Here is a 19,619-nt window from a genome sequence, read left to right as displayed (position 1 = left end):
TGTATGTGCACTTAGATTTTAGTAAGAAATGTGTGAATTTTGTTTTCTCGTGTTTTCATGGCTGAAGGAGAAGAAGAGGCGGGAACTAGAGGTGGCCTGGCCTGTTCCATACACTTAGCCTAAGCTTGAGTCGGCTTCAATTTCCTGAGAGCCCCTGAGATTTATCTGCAGTTGCTTGTCCTCTGCGCAGCTTCCTGGGGCGGGGGGGGGGGGGGTCTGTATGTCATCAGACTCACAGAAAGGCTAAACCCTCTGATCCAGGCAACCCTCCTCCTAGGGGGAGATGACTAGGCAACTCTTGCAACTCCTACACCCTGTTCAGCATGACCTCTGTCATCCGTGGGCAAGCCTGCTGTGTAGGACACGGCTGAACTGACCTGCACCCAGAGTGGCTCACTAAGAGGTCAAGGCCGAGTGCAGTGGTTTAAAGGATTTTGTGCTGAAGAGTTCAGTCCAGTAGGCTAAAACTCGAACCTTTATTTTCTTTATGTGGACCACAGGACTGTGAAAGTAAGAATTCCTAACCCTCTGTTTTGGAATCTGTGAGACTTAGGCTCAGACTTTAGATATAAAGGGCATGCTTGTTTGAGGGCAGCCACAAGTGACTGTTTTGCCCTGTGCTATTTGCTTTGCAGGAGCTTTGTCTGATCCGCTTTCACCCTGCAACAGAGGAGGAAGAGGTTGCCTACATTTCTCTCTACTCCTATTTTAGCAGCCGTGGCCGCTTTGGTGTTGTAGCAAATAACAACAGGCATGTCAAGGACCTCTACTTGATCCCACTGAGTGCTAAGGACCCAGTGCCACCCAAACTCTTGCCTTTTGAGGGACCAGGTAAGCACTGCCTTCTGGGAGGTCATTAGGCATGTCCAGTCCCCACACAACCCTCTCCCCCAACACACAGTCCCACAGAGTTGTGACATGGTGGACCTGCCACTTCCCCCACACTGGGTCTTCCCAGGAGCTGGAGTTAGAGGAGCAAACAAAGCATTGTCTGGCCTGGGAGCCCATCCTCTGTGACACAGACATGGCCCTGGAAGGACCCCATTAGTGTAGACATTGTCTCAGAGGTTCAAGAAGAGGGAGAAGCCCACCACTTCCAACTGCCTGTTGGAGTCTCGGAGTCTCGGGTCAGTGACACCAAGGGCCAGCCTTGGGGGGAGTGAAAGGCAGCGCTCCTGTGTCCTCCCCCAGCCCCACCCCCGGGAGTCTCGTCACTGCTGCTCACCTCTGGAGTGATCAGTATGGATTCTCCAAAGGGATGATTCCTGGGGTGTGACGGTTAGCATTGATGTGCAAGAACATTCCTCCCAGTGAATACTCCTGTAATTTGAATAAGTCCTTTCATCCTTGGTGAACTGCTTTGTGCTTACTCCTTCCTTAGAAAATGTGGTATCTAAAGGATTATTTATAAATTAACCTGGAAAGTGTTCCAGGTTTGTTCCAAGATAAGGTTTATTCTAAAGGGGGGCTGGTCCATTAGTGTCCAGTTCTTCTTAGTCCCTTTGAAAAAGGGGAGTGTCATCAGATGCCCACATTTGGACTACGAAGTCCCCTGAGGCTGGTCTTACCTAAAATCTGATGTGTCTGTCGCATGCTCAATGGCTCTTTGAGTGCTTTGTTGTAGAGGCAGCCACTGGATGCCGCGAGCACTTCCAGCTGCAGTCTAGACCCTGCCTCCTTGTGCCATCCAGGCCTTGCAACAGTGCTCCTGCTGCTCAATCCATTGGCACACTCAACCCATGTGCCCGAGGTAGCTGGGTCCTGGGGCCAGAGTCATTGCCCAAGCACGGCTCTTCCCAATGAGCTGCCCCTAGTCCCAGCTTGGGCTCAGCCTGGATCTGCTTTCTGGAATTATATGCCCATAAAGGTATTGATTAGTATCAGTAATTCCAGAGTAAAATTTAACTGGCAGGGTACATGAAATCATTTTAATGTCAAGCATGTTTCAAAAGCTGAGTGCTTTAGCATGTCCTGTCAAATCCTACTTGGGTAAAGAAATATGACCTGGGTGGCAGAAAGAGCCCTGAAGGTGATTGGTGGCAGCCATGTGAAGAGCACTGGCCAGTGCCCTCGTGACCAGGGGGAAGAGGTGTCCAGTCCTCCTGGGAGTGAAGATCCAGAAGCTGACCCTCAGACACCTATGGAGAGCATCCGGTCAGTTACAAGTGTGGGAGTTGGAGTCCACGTGACTCTCTGTGACGCAGAGCTGTGCTGCCACAAGCCTTTTTATTAGAGAAATGTGAGTTGGATCCCTTGCTAAAAAATGAAGGTTCCACCCTTATTTGCACTCTGCCTCATCTCCAGCTTGGCGGTGCCAGATGAGGACTGATTACAAGGGACGTGGAGCCACCTGGAGTTAGTGTGGGCTGGGGTACATGGGGCCCTCAATAGTCCCTACCAAGCACAGGAATTAAAGGAGGGTCCAACAGCAGACAGTGAAAGGGTCAAGGGAGGCCACCAGAAAAGCAAGCAGCGCCTCCATTGTGAGCTGCAGCAGCCACTCACATGGTGCAGTGCTGTAGGAGAGCACTTCCACGATGTAGGGGCAGGAGGGGTCCTCCGCTGAATGTGACTGGGTGCCAAGCACCCAGCCTCTCTGCTCAGTGACTCAGTGGATATCACACTCACCACTGCATGACATTGCCTGGAGGGGACACTCGAAAAGATAGGCAGATGTCCATCCACAATAAAGAACAACTATGTTCTGTTGAAATAGAAAGGAGGGTTTTGAAAAGTAACCAATGAAGTATTGCCTGTTAACTTGTGAAGACTAGCCCACGGGCTTTGACAAGCTGCTCTCCATTCTCTGGCCCACTGTCAACACGCGCGTGTGTCTGCTTGTGCGTGGCGTGTGCACACGGGCAGCAGCACCTTGGCCTGGGCTGGGCTTGTTGGACCTGGCCCTATGCAGACGGCTTGGCTTGGCATTTTCTAGAAGTAGGTGTGTGTGTGTGTATGTGTGTGTGTGTGTGTGTGTCCGTGTCCATGTCCGTCCTGGTCTGTGGTGCAGTGTGTGTGGAAGGCCTAGCAGGAGAAGGACTCTGGCCTCTGTCCCTGTCCTCACCAAATCTAGTCTCTGCAGAAGCCTTTGAAAGTTCAGACCCCATGTGAATCTGGTGACAATGTCTCCCCGGCAGACCCACAGTCCCGTCTGAACATCTGCCATATGGCAAACAGTGGTCCCTGCTCTTCCTGCCTTCCCTTGCCTAGGAAGTGTTGAGGCTGGGGTCTCCACAGGCCCCCTTGCCCCAGATCCCTGCTCAGTATCATGGTTGCCGCCCTTCCACATTCTGTGCAGCATATGAAGCCTAGGCCTGAAGGAGACTGTGGCACCCTAGCATTGAGCTGCTCTCTGCAGCAGGGGTAGTGTGAGCAGATGGTCGGTCCTGTGCCCAGTATGCTCAGATGGCATGAAGTGGGTGAGGAGGTGAGGTGATTGCAGGAAAGTGACCCACTTGTCCCTCTGCCCCAGTTTACACCACAGAGAATCACTGGAGGTCCCTCACAAGCTCTGCTTTTCACACTTGGAAAGCAAGCTGAGACCCCAGAGGTACCAAGGCTCCGGCTGGCCCGCCATCCAGCATTTGGTCCCCTATGGAGCTGCTCCCATGGGGCTCGACCACATACAGACCATGGGAGCACAGTGCATGCCCAGAGCCCACTCGCTTTCTGTAGGACACTTTTGTCCTGGTGCATTTTAATGATCCTCTCTGCAAAGATGTAGGTGGTCTTGTAGTGTCAAGAACAGCTGGAATGCCCGGGACGCTTAATCCATCTGTGCGCCCTCTCCACTTGGACATTAGCTCTGCAGGACTTTTTGGGAGGATTTGGAGTCACAGTGCAGGTTTGGGTCTCAGTAACAGGAGCAAAACTAGTCAGGGGAAGTTCATCTTGCTCATCTGTGTGGCCCTGGCAGTGCTGGGCCTGAAACCAGGATGTCCCCATGGTACTCACCAGGGCCACCACCAGGTCAGAGAACCTGGCTTGGTCTTGATACGGTGCCTGCTGTGCAGCCCAGCCCACCCCAGGCTGGTACAGTCCTCCCTGAGCCACCTTCCCTGTCCACAGGGAAGCATTGGAGGAGCAGCAAACTCCACCAAATCTTTTTTGTATTTTACTGCGTCTCATTTAGCAGGGAAGTTCTATGCCTTGAAACATTGGCAGGTAAGCAGTTCTTTAGTTTTCATGTGTTTGTATCAGTGGCTTTGCACAGAAATTGTAATCAAAGTCATGTGCAGTATTGAATGGAATGTACTGCTTTCTCTTTTTAAATCAATAAAAATATTTCATGGAAACTGGTCATTGTTTGTTTGACTTGGAACTGTTTGGTAGCTCCTGGCCACCTGATGTAGGTCCACCTTTGCTACTTGTCCATGCAGGCAGCTCCCAGGGGCTTACCAGGCAGTTAGTTGAGCAGCAGAGGGCATGTGGGCTAGTGCTGCTCCAGGGCGTCGCCCATACCCAAGCACCTGGAAGAAGATGGACAGCAGCACCTCCTCTTGCCTGAAACACGCATGGCCCAGAGGCTTCCTATCAGCTTTAGGGATTCAGAGTGGAAAAGGGGGAGGTTCTGAGTGTGCATGCACACTCTCGGTCAGGAAGAGTGCAGTGTTTCCCCGAAGTCCGCCAGGTCTCTATCCAAGCCATGTCTGAGAACTGTTGTTTATTAACTTCCACACAATTGATATTCCAACATGTGTTTTGGCAGATTCAGACCCATGACAGGGTTTTCTTTGTTAAGTAATGAATAGTTGAACGTGCCAGGTAGATTAAGGATGACTGTCATTTTGATAGCTGTGGGTTAGCAGGAGTCAGCTTTCAGGTAGTTTTCTATAATAAAACAGCACCAACCTGTGACACATCAGGGACAATGTGGGGGCAGTCACAGAAGTGCTGCGGCCCAGCACCTGTGGAGGCACAGCCACATCATCTCACAGTCCCCATTGCTGACACACCTGGAGGCGGGTCCTGGTTTTGGTCTTGTCTAAGGAGATTAATTGGCACACACTTTTCAACCACACACTTGTCCTTGGTTTGCCTCTCTCCTGTCGGTGAGGTCTGATACCACTGTGTATAAGGCTAGACCCTTGCACCTTGACAACACACTGGAGACTCACAAAGTGCTTGTTTTCATTGTGCTACACTGTGAAAGAAAACGTTGGCCCCGGTGCATTAGCACCCTTGACCTTTGTAGAAATGGAGGACAGCATGTTTCAACTGCAGCTGGTATTCAGCATCCCATCACCTAACTGCTTGTTATTACCTACTGTATCAATTGCATATCCCACAGTAGCCCTCCTGGGGGAAATGGGTGGGTAAGCATCTTGGTGGCCACTGCTTCTCAGGACACACCCCACCCCTTAACATGGCAGCTACTAGGGTGGGGCAGGCTGAAGAGAGCTGGTCCTCGTGCATGGGGCACAGCTGGAGGCACTTGGGACCCTTTTACTTTATCAGTAGAGCACAGTTAAATTCAAATTAGGAGTGTGCCTTTTCTCCATCAGTGAGCATGTTTCCAGGCCCAAAGTGAATGCATGCATTCTTACACAGGCAGGAGTTGCTTCCCAGGGCTAGCTGAATGTCAGATGTCCATGTGTCTGTAGCAGCAGTGAGACACAAGGCAGGTGGTGAGGTGGTCTGTTTCAGAAGAGGAGTCAGCATCTTGGGACAGCCCCGTTTGGATTAAAATCGATTCCTGGAGGAGATGAGAGGGAAACTGAGTGCACACTGACCTGTGTGAAGCTTGATTGGCCTCCCATGGTGTGCAAATAGGATGGTCAGGAGTTAACAGTATTTTAGAGTACCGGCAGCTGGTCAATAGCAACCTGGAGATGCCTGCTGTGCACAACCAGCACAAATAGTACTCAATTCACTGGGAGGACTGTGGCAGCAGAGGTCAATCTGGTGCAAGTCTGTTGAACCCTCCAGGCGTTAGTCGGAGTAGTGATGTGCCCATCCCACACCCTTTATTGACCTGAGATTGATTGTACCACAGGCCCTTTTTTAGAACTTGGACTTTCCCACAGTGAGGCAGCGTAGCCCCTCCATGTTGAGGACAAGGGGTCAGCACTGAGCTGACCTCCTCCACTTCTCCGCACCAAGGACCCTCACCCTCACAGCTTGCAGATCCCGTTCCCACCTGTGCTCTTGGTGTCAGGTTCCAAAGTGAGCCCGCCTTGCAGAGCTGCTCCAGGGAAATGCTCCACAGGTGCTCAGCAGGCAACCCTCCCCTGACACCAGGGTGCTGGGGATTGAACCTAGCTAGCATCTTGCACGTGCTAGGCAATCACTACTCCGGAGCTACACCCCCAGCCTCCACAAGCGTTCAGAAAGGCCGTGATAGCCAGTTTAACAGTTGACCCTATCCCAACACCATGGATTCCAGTATGTTATATTCAGTAAATTAATGGCAATTATGGTGAAAATAGTACTATGTCAAGTTAAGGAATCTTTACTTCATTTTTCATAGGAAATGTGAAGATTGCCCTTCACATTTACTGTAGAAAATTGAGTGTGATGTTCATTGTGTCCTTCCTGACTTTCCGGTTTCTGTCCCCTCTGCCTGTCTCTTCTGGTGCCCACTGGGCCATTTCTCTGGTGAAAGGATGGTGGCAAGGTCCAGGACTGGTTTCAGTTGTGGCTCCCAGCTCTTGCACACCAGCCAGGGAGGCAGGAGGCTCTCAGCCTGGGAGGAGAGAGAGGCATCCCCTTGTGCTCAGCCTGCTGGTGGACCTCCTTCCTGGGACTTAGAAAGCTGCTGACTCCCGTGAGAACAGCATAATAGTATTCAAAAACAGCTACTTGAAATGATTTATGGTTGTCTGTAAAATCACAAAAATAAGAATCTTTGGTACTGGTTTTAATTATAAGAAAAATACAATGAATGCCTCTCGTGTACCTCAGTAATATTCAGTTAGATAAATCAAATATACAAATAGATTAATTTTAAATATGTTTATGAAACAACATTTTGACCTTTGTGTGTTATTTCCCCCATAAGTTACTGTCTTATGACTTGGACTTTTTGTTCCTCTTTTTGTTATTCTTGACTTTTTATGTCAGGGAGGGGTGCTTACTAGAATATTAGCTTTTTTTTTTAGTTGTAGATAACCAAATACCTTTGTTTTGTTTATTTTTATGTGTTGCTGAGGATCGAACCCCAGGGCCCCGGTGTGCTAAGCAAGTGCAGTGCCACTGAACCACAACCTCAGCCCAGCATTTCTTTTTTTTTCTTTTTTTTTTTCTTCAGTTGTAGATGAACATAATACCTTTATTTTATTTATTCTTATATGGTGCTGATAAGTGAACCCAGTGCCTCACACATGCTAAGCAAACATCTACCACTGAGCTACAGCCCCAGCCCTTAGCATTTCTGATCTAAGTTAAGTTGCCACAACTTAAGTTTTGGAATGACCCCTTTTCAAGAAATAACTCTTTTTAGAAACACTGTGCCATGGACTTTTCTCCCCATGGAGCCCAGAGCTGGCTGCTTGGGTGCTTCTCTTGAGCACCAGGTACTCCTTGACACACTGCTCACTGGGTTCTGTTCTAACTCTAAGGTAATCAGCCATTTCATGCAACTTCATTTTTCTGATTAATTGCAAACTTGACACCAGAGACTAAGGATCTCATTGATAGCTTGTGCTTTGCTAGTCATTATTAATGGAGTTGAATTGGTCCCCAGACATTTACTGCTAGCATGTGTAGCCTTTGAGTTCACCTCATACACTAAAGACAAAGGGTTATTCTGACATGCAGCAGGGGCAAGCAAAAGCACAGCAAAGCTTTGGTGTTCATCCTGGGACCTCTGGGTCCCTGTGGCTCAGCCAGCAGAAGCTTGCAGAGGGCCTTTCCACCACCTCCCTCTGGATGCTATAGTATCAGACTTTTTAAAATGGAGCGGAGTTCTGAAAATGGGATGAATGTGCTCAGGAGTTGGGCCCTGGGTCTGTAATTTGTGACTAGTGAGTTAATCGCTCTTCCCTTTAGTACAGCAGCTGTCAGGACCAGGCAGGCACACTGGTGTGGTCTGGGACTAAAGCTGCTGGTATTTTGCCATAATAATCAAACTCTTGGTTTTATTTTGTCACAGAAGCTCTTCTTCTGGCTAATAAACATGCCCCCCAAAAAAACCTTAACACACTTTGTCTCTGAAGGATGAAAGCTGGATTCAGATTCTAAAGTTTATACGAATATTTTGTTTTTCAGGTCTTGAGTCCCCACGTCCAAATATGATCCTTGGGTTAGTAATCTGTCAAAAAATAAAACGTCCTTCAAATGCTGGAGAGCTAGACAAGATGGATGAGAAGCGAGCCCGACTTCAGCAAGAAGAAATGGATGTTTCCATCTACCCCAGGGTAACTGCAGCCCCACAACCCGAGAAGAAAGCCCCCAAGTACCAACTCTACTCTGCAGACACGGCTATCAGCACCACACCCCCTGGGTCCCCTCCACCCCCACCCCCTCTTCCTGAACCCCCAGTGTTGAAAATATTGTCATCCCTCAAGCCAGGAGCCACCAGCAGCACCTCAGCACCTGCAGCGGCAGCAGCAGCTCCCAGGGCAGCCTCCCCCATCACTTCATCCACCGCAAAAACAGCTTCGCCCCTGGAGCACATCCTGCAGACTCTCTTTGGAAAGAAGAAATCATTTGAGCCCCCAGTGAAAGAGTCTGCTGGGCCGTCTCAAGCTGTCCAGCAGGATCCCAGAGCCAAGGGCGAGGACGGAGTGTCAGCGGCTCCTTTGTTAGATCCAATTGTTCAGCAGTTTGGTCAGTTCTCAAAAGATAAGGCCTTGGAGGAGGAAGAAGATGACAGGCCCTATGATCCGGAGGAAGAGTACGACCCAGAGCGAGCCTTTGACGCCCCCCTGGCTGAGCGAGGGGGTCACCATGACGGGGAAAAAGCTCCTGACACAGCAGAGAGGGAAGAGGTGGCCTATGACCCCGAAGATGAAACAATTTTGGAAGAAGCCAAAGTGACCATTGACGACCTCCCCAACAGAATGTGCGTGGATGTGAGAAGCAGCTCTGCAGAGAGGCCTGTGGAGTTCTCCACCACCGGCCCCGCTCCCTCCTTGGTTGAACAACAGCGGATGTTGGAAGAACTGAACAAACAAATTGAGGAGCAGAAGAGGCAGCTGGAGGAGCAGGAGGAGGCACTGAGGCAGCAGAGGGCGGCCGTCGGGGTCTCCATGGCCCACTTCTCTGTTTCAGATGCACTGATGTCGCCACCTCCCAAGTCCTCCTTGGGCAAGGCCGAGCTGTTCCCACAGGAGCAGCAGGTCCCAGACCAGAGTCAGGGAGCCTCTGGGGCAAGCCAGAGCTCAGAGGCCAGGCAGAGCCGAGATCCGCGGCAGGCCAGGCGGCTGGCTGCTGAGAACTGTGAGAGTGAAGCCCTCCCTAGGGCCCCAGCAGGAGGCCTGCGAGTCCCACAGGGCACCCTGCCCCCCAGGGAAGCGCCTCCAGCTGGCCAGGTGCCTGTGCCCACCCAGGAAGCAAAGGAGTCATCAGCTGCTTCATGGGCAGTGGGGGAAAAGACTGCTCCTCTGTTATCTGAGCAGGATGGCCAGAGGTGTGAGCACCCTGGAAACTCTGTCCAGCAGGCCCTAGAGAGTGTCCATCCGCAGGCAGCTGGAGACAGTGTGGCCAGACCTGCCCGGAGAGTGCTGCTGCCCACACCCCCGAGCACAGCCTTTCAGCCTGCCTTCCCTCCGCAGAACCAGAACGAGCTGCAGAGTTTTAACCCCTCAGGAGGGAGAGAGCCTTTCTCAGGGCCAGTGTTCACACCTCAGGAAAAGCCTCTCGGCTCCTCCCCTTTTGAGGACCCAAGAAACGCCCAACCTGCTGGGAAGAGCGACACCCCAGCAGGTGACTCGGAGGCAGGCAGAGAGCCACAGCCCAGTGCCCTATTCCCGCCACCTGGGCAGAAAGCAGGGGCCCCTCTGCCCCCGTTTCCTGGACAGCGCGAACCTGCACCTCGCACTTTTGGGATGTCAGGACTTCATGGCCCCAGCTTCCCGGGACCAAGGGGGCCAGTCCCTCCATTTTCAGAGGAGAATGTTGTTCCTAACAGTGATGGTCCAAGGGGACCTCCACCCACCAGATTTGGAGTCCAGAAGGGGCCCATCCCTTCCTTATTCTCAGGGCAGCATGGGCCACCTCCTTACGGGGACACCAGGGGCCCCTCGCCCTCCTACCTTGGTGGGCCCAGAGGAGGAGCCCCAGCACAATTTGAAGAGCGCAAAGACCTCCCTGGGGAGAAAAGAGAGTTTCAGGAGGCCCCGTACAGTGACACAACTGGCGCCCCTGCCCAGTGTGAAGGGCCCGAGCAGGCCCAGTTCATGGGGGGCAGGGGTGCCCCGCCTTTCCAGTTTGGAGGCCAGAGGCGGCCTCTACTGACTCAGCTGAAAGGACCCCGAGGAGGCCCTCCACCTGCTCAGTTTGGAGGTCAGAGGGGACCACCCCCTGGCCACTTTGTGGGCCCAAGAGGGCCCCATCCCAGCCAGTTTGAAACTGCCCGGGGCCCCCACCCCAGTCAGTTTGAAGGCCCCAGAGGCCAGGCACCGAGTTTCATGCCAGGCCCCAGAGGCATTCAGCCTCAGCAGTTTGAAGAGCAGAGGGTGAACTCCCCACCCAGGTTTGCAAATCAGAGGGCACCAGCACCTCTGCCATTTGGGGGACCAAGGGGCTCTGCTCCCTTTACTGAAAAAAATGAACAGACACCTACCCGGTTTCACTTCCAAGGCCCGTCCCCGCAAGCGATGAAGCCACCCCCCAGACCCCTGCTGGAGCTTCCGAGCCACCCCCCACAGCTCAGGAAGGACAGGTGGGACGAGGCAGGTCCCACCACAGCTGTGCCCCCCAGTACAGCATCAGGACCGGGCCCTGAGGCCGAGGGCCAGTGGGTGTCTGAGTTCCGTGAGGGCAAAGGCCATGAGTATAGGAACCAGACTTTTGAAGCGAGGCAGAGAGAGCGGTTTGAATCTGGGCCCAAAGAAAAACCACCAGATGAGCCAGAAGCCCAAGTGCAAGAGAGTCGGCCCGGCCGCGTCTTTGAGGACCGGAGGCGGGAGCGGGAGCGTGGCAGAAACTGGAGTCGGGAGAGAGACTGGGAGAGGAGCCGCGAGTGGGAGAGACACCGGGAGAAAGACTGCAGCCGGGAGTGGGACAAGAGCCGCGAGAGGGGCACCAACAGGGACAAGGAGAGAGAGGCCAGGGAGTGGGACCGGAGCCGGGAGAGGAGCCGAAACCGAGACCGGGACCGCAGGCGGGACCGAGACAGGTCCCGGAGCAGGGACCGTGAGCGAGACAGGGCCCGTGACAAAGACCGGGAGCTGCGTGAGCGAGGCCGGGACCGCAAAGATCGCAGCAAGAGCGCAGAGAGCTCCCGGGACGCAAAGCCCGAGGCCACCAGGGCCCCCGACACAGATGGCACTTCTGCTCAGGCCTAGGGCCCTGCCCCCAGGCTGTGCAGCACAGGCACGTGTGGGCCTGGCAGAAATCCTTTTTAAAAGCCAAGTTCATAAAATGTATCGAGCAAACAGTTTTTGAAATAGCTATGAACTTGATGCAGGATAGAATATTTTGGACTTCAAAAATTACTGTAATTTTGTGTATAATGGTTTCTTAACAAGATTTCACATCTTTACAATTCTGATGCTTTTTTAAAAAACCTAAGAACTCTTTAATATTTCCATTTAACTTAGATAAATGGGAAGGTGTCTACAAAAGCATATTGCTTTTTCAGATTATAAAGTTATCTTTTCCAGTAACTCGACTTGTAAATGTTAAGGGAATTTCAGTGGACCTTAGAGCCATACCTTAGCTGGCGTCTCATCGGTCTCCCTTTCCCAGGCTGCGCACAGGGCCCTCCGCTGCTGTCTGGGAGCTGAGGGTGGGTTGTGGAGGACAGTCTTAGCAGCTCCCCTGGGGAGTCGAGAAGCCCAGAACTTGCAAATACATCTTTCTTTAGTCACAAAGGGATTGAGTTTCAAGTTTAAACCCAGAAGCCAAACATGTTTCTTAGTTTTTCTCAGTTTTTATATATCACCTTTTAAGTTTTTTTTTTTTCAAAAAAAAAATTAAAAGCAGCATCTATCCTAGCAGAAATTGTTGCATTTTAAATAACAATTTAATGAAAAATGTTTACGTTTTACCAGCCTAAAGAAAGAAAAAATAAACCAATTAAGTATACGTAAGGGGATGGGGGTCTCTTCGGTATGCACAATCAGGAATGCGGTATCAAATTCTGCCTCTGAGCAGCACTCTCATATCCCAAGATCCCAGGAACGTGCGCTGGGGCCCAGCTGCCATGAGTCGGGTGTCAGTTTGGAAGTTTGTTACTGGAATGGAGGGTCTTTGTATGAAGGGAGCAGAAGAGTGGCTCTTAGTCAAGCAAGACAGGTTTTCCGCCCCGGAACGCAGTGTGGTGCTGCTCGTCAGGCGCTTCTGGGCAGCGCTCAGTAGGCAGTGGAGGAGCCTGGCAGCCTGTTCGACTGTACAAATACACTTTGATAATTCTTTTTATATTTTCATAAGCTTACTTTTGCAGATATAAAATTAGAGACTTCCATTTGTTCTTTGGAGTCTTTTATTCCATTGTACATCACTACAGATTTTTCACTTTATAGCACAAATTTTTAAGTTGAGAAAACATCAAGAACTTAGCAGTCTGAGATGTTTATGAACCAAGTGTCAGTAGGTTAAATTACATTAAAGTAGGTGTCAAGTTCCAACATCTAATAGGATGTGAAGGGGTTTTTTTACATATAAAGCAAATTTTTCTAATTTAAATACACAAATGTAAAAATCAAGTGTGTTTCTTTAGGTTTACTTGATAGAAATTTCTGTAAATCGTATTTTGTATTGCAGAGTGTTATATCACTGTATATTAAAAAACAGGACTTCATAGGTTTTGTTACTTGAAGTAGAATAAACATCTACGGAGAGTTCTTGTCTCGGGGTCTTCACTTGGCCTTGGCCCCCAGGCCCCCTCAGCGGATCTGGGCCCTCCCTCCACCTGTTGCTGGCCCTGCTCATAAAGCAGGCAGTTACTGGAGTTAGTTGAGGCCTCTGCAAGGGCTTAAGGCCTGTGGTCTGTCAGAGCGGGTGCTGCTTGGGTAGGAGTTCCCCCCCAAGCCCAGTCCTGGCCCATGGCTCCCTATTAAAGCAGCTATGGCCTCCACAATGGCCAAAACACAGCTGGCTGGGCAGTTGGCCTGAGTGCCTGCCCATGGCCCTGCCCACAGATGTCATCTGCTGGTAACGTGCTCAGCAGGCACAGGCATCCAACAGCTCGGCTAAGCACAGTGGGCAAGACCCAAAGTGCAGGCAGCACCTGTAGCACCTGCTTGGTGGGGTATTTGGTGGCACCCTGTGCTAACAGCAAATCTGAAAAAAGACTCAAAAAGGAGGGGCAATCCAGGGCATCTGTGTTGGCCAGCAGCCCCACGCCATTGGCAGGCCACTTTTGTGGCCCTGGGAACTGCCTCTGTGATGGCCCCTCACTCCAGGAAGGTCAGATGACCCCAGGACAGCCGAGGGGCTGCCCAGTAGGAAAAGTCGAGATTTCTGCCAAGCCATCTCAGCATAGAGCCCGACTACAGAGTGCGTGAGCCCTGTCTGGCCTGCAGGCTGTTCAGCCTCAGGCTCTGCGGTCTTCCTGCACACCCTTAACCTCCCGGACCAGCCCCACTGCCCCAGCCCTGGCCCGTCAGCCAACATTGCCCAGTACAGGCAGGTGTGCCGCGCTCCCCTGGGCTTCAGAAACCCGACTGACAGGCCCAGCTCCAGCCTGCCCACAACATGAGACAGACATGCCGGGGGCCCGAGAGTCTTGACCACTGGTAGAGAGATGTGTGCATGTCTGCAGAAACAGCTTTTGGGGAAAATGGCAAAAGCCATTTGGAAACCTCAAAGGTTGAGGCCTCTGTCAACAGAGGGGAATGCCAAGGAGGCAGGGCACCCTTCCTGCCCCTCCACTGCGCACCCAGCCTCTGGCCATACTGACCCCACAGCATCAGCAACAACGGTGGCCATGCCCTGGGGAGGGGCAGCAGTCGGGACCCTGGTTGTGGCTGAGCTCTGGGGGGGGCCTGTCAGAAGGGGAGAGAAGGAGCCAGACCATGAGCATGGGCTCCTGCAGCAGGTGGCAAGGGCCAGGTGGGCAGTGGTCCATGCCTACTTCCAACAGCAGCACCTGCTGGCCAAAACCAGCCCAGCAGTAACTCCTGCTGATGCTCCAGATGTTTCCCCCAAGCCCTTTCCCTCTCTGCAACTGATTTTTGCTTTTACTCAGTTGCGTACTTCTTGGGATTTTCATTCATTTGTCACATCCTGAGTAATTCCTGAAGGCACCAAGTAAGTATTCATCAGAAGTGTCCTTCGCCGTCTTTCCAGGAGCCTGTGGTTGTGGGTGCAGCGGGCCTCTGTTCCCCTGCCCCCGCTCCTGCTCTGGCTCTCCATGTCCTCTCTTGCTGAGGAGCCAGTCAGGCAGGCAGAGCTCAAGCAGAGCTGCAAGACACCTGTGGAACCAGAGGTGGCAATTCCTGGAACTAGAATTGCAGAATTTCCAAGTGAAGGGACTCCTCACAAACCTGCTGAGGCTCTGGGATCAAGACCAGAGAAACCTCATGCTGAGCCTTCCTAAGGCTGCTGAGCAGATTGCTTCCATCAGTACTAATCCAGGAATGAAGTCTGAAGTCACCACTGCAGATTCCTATATCAGCTATTTTAATAAATTGATTATCAGTTGTTTAAAAAAGGAGAATTTACATTTCTTCACTTTTGAACAAAAGTTCCTCTCTTTTTCTCCAGTACTGGAGATAGAACCAGGGGCAACTCTCTGACTATGGCTATCCCTTTTATATTTCTTACTTTGAGACAGGACCTTGTGAAGTTGCCCAGGCTGGCCTGGAACTTGTGATCCTCCTGTCTCAGCCTCCTGAGTCTCTGGGATGAAAGGTACACCACTGCACAGTTTGGACATTTTTAAATTTTATTTGTAATATTTATTTGTTGGTTTGTTTTAGTGCTGCGGATTGAACCCAGGGGCACTCAACCACTGAGCCACATCCCCAGCCACTTTTCTTTTTAATTTTGAGACACGGCTCTAAGTGTTTAGAGCCTCACTTAGTGGCTGAGGCTGGCCTTGAATTTGTGATTCTCCTATCTCAGCCTCTTGAGCCTCTGGGATTGCAGTAGTGAACCATGGTGCCCAGCTGAACACCTTGGTTGTAGTGTTGATAAGTGAGTCTACATGTGCTAGAAGTTACTGTCCTGTGCCCTGAAAGGGAAATTTTACTGTGTATAAATTAAATCTCGAAGGAAGGGTACTGTGTTGTTAGCTTTCCATCACAGTGAAAAATACCTGAAATAAACAACTTAGAGGAGACAGATTTATTAGGCTCAGTTTCAGAGGCTTCAGCCCATGGTCACTTGGCCCTGCTGTCTCTGGGCTGACTCGAGGCAGAGCGTCATGGTGGCAGCACACAGAGGAGCAGAGCATTGCAGCCGGTCGGCAGAGACGGGAGGGAAGGACCCAAGACAAACACCCTTCCAGAACAGGCCTGATGACCTGCTTCCTCAAAGAGTTCCACCACACTCATCCTGTACCCTCCGCCCCTGAGGGCCCCTCAGCTGGTCACGGTTCCTCACCTGGAAGGTGGCCCCAACCTTTGGGGCATAGCAGCCCAGACCAGACTGCATTATTTTCCGTTTTTATTGACTCTACTCACAGGATCTGGGAGTATTCAGAGGTCCCCAGGGGCTCTCCTGCATCCTCTACTGAGGACCCAACTTACCCCTGAAAGTCAGGCGCCCTCGCCAGTTCAGTGACCCCTTCCTTGCCACTCGTCCACTGGCACAAGGACCTCCCAGTGGCCAGTTCCTGCATCCTCTGCCGCAAACCTCTTCCCCCAGGAACTAAGATGCAAGAGAGAAGTAGTGAGAGGAGCCCTCCACCACCCCCTCGGCCCCAGGCCCAAGTGCTGGCTGCAGGAGGAGTGCTGTGCCAGCTGCTGGCTGGGAGCACCCGCAGCGCCCGGAGACTTGCCTCGGCCAGCAAGGCCCCACCACTCACCGTGACCGCCACAAGACGGAGAACGTGGGAAATCCAGTGAGTTCCGTGAGCAGGGCTGCCGCTGCCTTTGATTAGCTCTGCAGTTGATTGCTAGGTCAGAGCACTGCTCTGCTGAGTGCCACCACGGTGGGTGCAGCATCCTGTGACCCCGTGGACTGTGGTTTTGAGAGAAGGGCTGCAGGAAGCAAGACAAAGCTGGGTCCAGAGTCAGCCTCTGCCCCACAGAACACCACCCCCCCTTCCAGGGCCCACCCACTGGACCCAGGTTGAAGGAGCAGGGGGAGCTGCTGCTGGGCTGGCTGCTGCTCCACACCAGTGAAGGCAGCAACAGATAAGCCACCAGCAGCGCAACTGCAACGACCTGCCACGGGTACCAGGCCATACCCTGTTGGTACAGTCGGCCTGTCTTTCAAAAGACAGAGAGGTCTACACCAAATCCCCTTGGTGGGTTAAGTGGTGGTACTATGAGGTGGAGACTTTGGAGGGGAGACCAAGAGAGCTCTGCCCTCATATGTGGGATCAGTGCCCTTACTGAGGGGACTGGGACCCCTTATGCCATGGGAGGGTGCAGCACAGGGACAGGCCCTCACCAGACACCAACCCTGCTGGAGCCTTGACTGTGGGCTGCCCGTGCCCCGCCTCTGGACCTGCAGGCAATGAAGTGTTGTTGTTTCTAAGTTGCTCAGTTTAACCTATTTTGTCATAGCAGCCTGAATAGACTAAGGCACTGCGAATGTCTTGTTGAAATTGGGCACAGCCCAACATGGTGCCACACGCCTATAATCCCTGCAGCTCAGGAGGCTGAGGCAGGAGGATCACAAGTTCAAAGCCAGCCTCAGCAAAAGTGAATCACTAAGCAACTCAGACCCTGTCTCTACATCAAATACAAAATAGAGTTGGGGATGTGGCTCAGTGGCCGAGTGCCTGAGTTCAATCCCTGGTACCCAAAAGACAGACAAAAAACCCAAAGAAATTGAATACATCTATTTCAGGTAGAACAGACATATTAATGCTATTAAACTTTCGAAACCATGAATATGGTATAGCTCTACCTTTGTATATCTTTTTATTTCTCTCAACAATATTTTGCAGTTTTCATTGTACAGGTCTTTCACATCTTTTGTCAGATTCATCCTTACGTACGTACACTCAGGTGCTGTGTAATGTCATTGCAGTCAGTGATGGGCTGCATGTGTCGGGGTGGTTCCCTAAGAATCATAACAGAGCTGGACAATTCCTGTCTCCGAGACGCCTGGCAGCTGGGGCGGGTGCCGTGTGCTGGGCCTTACCACTGTTTCAGAGCGCCCTCCTTACACTCACAGTGAAGAGTGATGCTTGACAGTGACAGCAGGCCTGGCGTACCTTGTGTTTACCGTGTCTCTTCAGTGCATGAAAAGACCACAAACAGGGGCTGACCTGCACCATTTAGGGTTTTATATGAATATATTTTAGTTGTAGTTGGACACAACACCTCTTTTATTTATTTATTTTGATGATGGAACCCAGAGGCTCTCACATGCTAGGTGGGCGCTCTACTGCTGAGCCCCAGCTCCAGCCCCAGCCCCTCCATGCAGGTCTGTGTGGTTTCACAGAAGGACAAAATTGCCTATTGATGCATTTCTCATAATATACTCCTTCATTAGGCAATGCATGATTGAATTGCATGCTTTTTTTTTTTTTGGTTGTAGATGGACACAATACCTTTATTTTATTTGATTATTTATATATGGTGCTGAAGATCAATCTCAGGGCCTCACAAGTACGAGGCAAGTGCTATACCACTGAGCCACAACCCCAGTCCCAAATTTCATATTCTTTTTTTTAATATTTATTTATTTATTTAGTCAGTCTTAGGTGGATACGATATCTTTATTTCTTTTTTTATGTGGTGCTGAGGATCGAACCCAGTGCTTCACATGTGCTAGGCAAGCGCTCTACCACTTGAGCCACAATCCCAGCCTCCCAAATTTCATATTCTTTATGGTAAGTGACATATTTTAAAAATTCAGTTTTGGGGGCTGGGCTTGTAGCTCAATGGTAGAGCACTTGCCTAGCATGTGTGAGGCACTGAGTTCAATCCTCAGCACCACATAAAAATAAATAAAATAAAGGTATTGTGTCATATACAACTAAAAAATATATATATTAAAGAATTCAATTTTGGAATTTGCTACTTTATAAAAATGCAATTGAATTTTTAAAGTTTAAAATTTGGAGATACCATAGGTTCACAGGAAGTGAGTCCCATGCACCTCTCCCCCTGTTTCCCCAGTGGTCACATCTTCATAACAACAGCACAGTCTCACATGGGGACGATGCCATTTATCACATGTGGGTTCACACAGCCACCACCATCACCAACAGCACAAAGAGCTGCCTGTCACCCCAGAGATGTCCCCCATGCTCGTCCTGCTGGGCCTACCCCGGCCACCACCTGTGTGTCACACATCTCTCTGAGTTCTTTGTTTCAATATAAACAAAATCACACAGTATTGCTTTGCTAGGGTTGCACGCGCCTCCCCTGTGTCTCTTCTTTTTATAAGGATTGTGTCCTGATGACCTCATGTAACCTCGATTACTCAGGCCATAATGATCACTGATTCTAGATAGGAGTCCTTTGTTAGAAATGTGGTTGGCAGATATTTTCTCCTGGTCTGAGTTTTCTTTTCACTATCTTAATAGGCTCATTTCTCAGAGCAAAAGGTTTTACTTTTGATAAAGTCCAGTTTATCGATTTAAAAAAAAAATGAATCTAGCTATTGCTATCATGTCTGTATCTAGAACAAAATATTGCTAGATTTTGATAGGGATTTCATTAGACTTGTATATCCTTTGGGGGGATTTTATATATTTACATTTATATTTACATATCTATTTGCATTCTAATGAGGAAAGTGTTCCCCCACCTGGATGAATGGGTTTTCCAATCCATGTGTCTATTATTAGATCTTCTTTGATTTTGCCCATGAGTGTTCTGTAGCTTCCAGTGTGTGTGTCCTAACACGTTTTGTTAGATTAATACCAAACCATACTTTTGATCGATTATAAATGTTATTGTGTTTAATTTCAGTGTCCACATGATTACTGTTAGCACATAGAAATATATTGATATTTCCATGTTCTTGTATTCTTCAAGAATAGAACATGTAAAATCTGAACTTATTAGCTTTTTCTTAAAAAAATTTATAGTTGAAGATGGACAGCATGCCTTTATTTTATTTGCTTATTTTGATGCAGTTCTAAGGATCGAACCCAGTGCCTCACACATGCTAGGCAAGCACTCTGCTACTGAGCCCCAGCCCCAGCCTGCTTTTTTTTACAATTTCACATGATTTTCTACGTAGGTCATCATGCTGTTTGCAAGGAAAGATGTTTTGTGCTTTTTTTTTTTTTTTCCTAATCTTAATGCTTTTCCTTTCTCTTGCCTTGTTTCACTGAGTAGAACTTTCAGTACCATGTCCAATGAAAGTGGTGATGGTGGCTACCTTGCTTTGTGCCTCACCTTGAGGGTAAAAGACAGTCAGCAGACTGGAAGTTCAAG

The 19,619-nt window shown here is 50.3% G+C and overlaps 1 protein-coding gene across 5 annotated transcripts in view; it reads left to right on the top strand.

Annotated features, from left to right (window-relative positions):
• Dido1 (death inducer-obliterator 1) overlaps nucleotides 1-12,947 on the top strand; it is a 51,500-nt gene extending 38,553 nt beyond the window's left edge. For all 5 annotated transcript variants that reach the window (XM_078052137.1, XM_078052136.1, XM_078052139.1 and 2 more), the window contains 2 exons: nucleotides 636-831; nucleotides 8,209-12,947. In XM_078052137.1, the coding sequence (XP_077908263.1) occupies nucleotides 636-831; nucleotides 8,209-11,450 (3,438 nt within the window). In that variant the 3' untranslated portion in view covers nucleotides 11,451-12,947. The remainder of the gene's footprint in view (nucleotides 1-635; nucleotides 832-8,208) is intronic.
• Nucleotides 12,948-19,619: the final 6,672 nt, after the last annotated feature.

The sequence above is a fragment of the Ictidomys tridecemlineatus genome, chromosome 5 (genome assembly GCF_052094955.1).
Source record: "Ictidomys tridecemlineatus isolate mIctTri1 chromosome 5, mIctTri1.hap1, whole genome shotgun sequence".
Taxonomy (NCBI): Eukaryota; Metazoa; Chordata; class Mammalia; order Rodentia; family Sciuridae; genus Ictidomys; species Ictidomys tridecemlineatus.
This window is presented reverse-complemented; position numbering and strand designations above follow the sequence as displayed.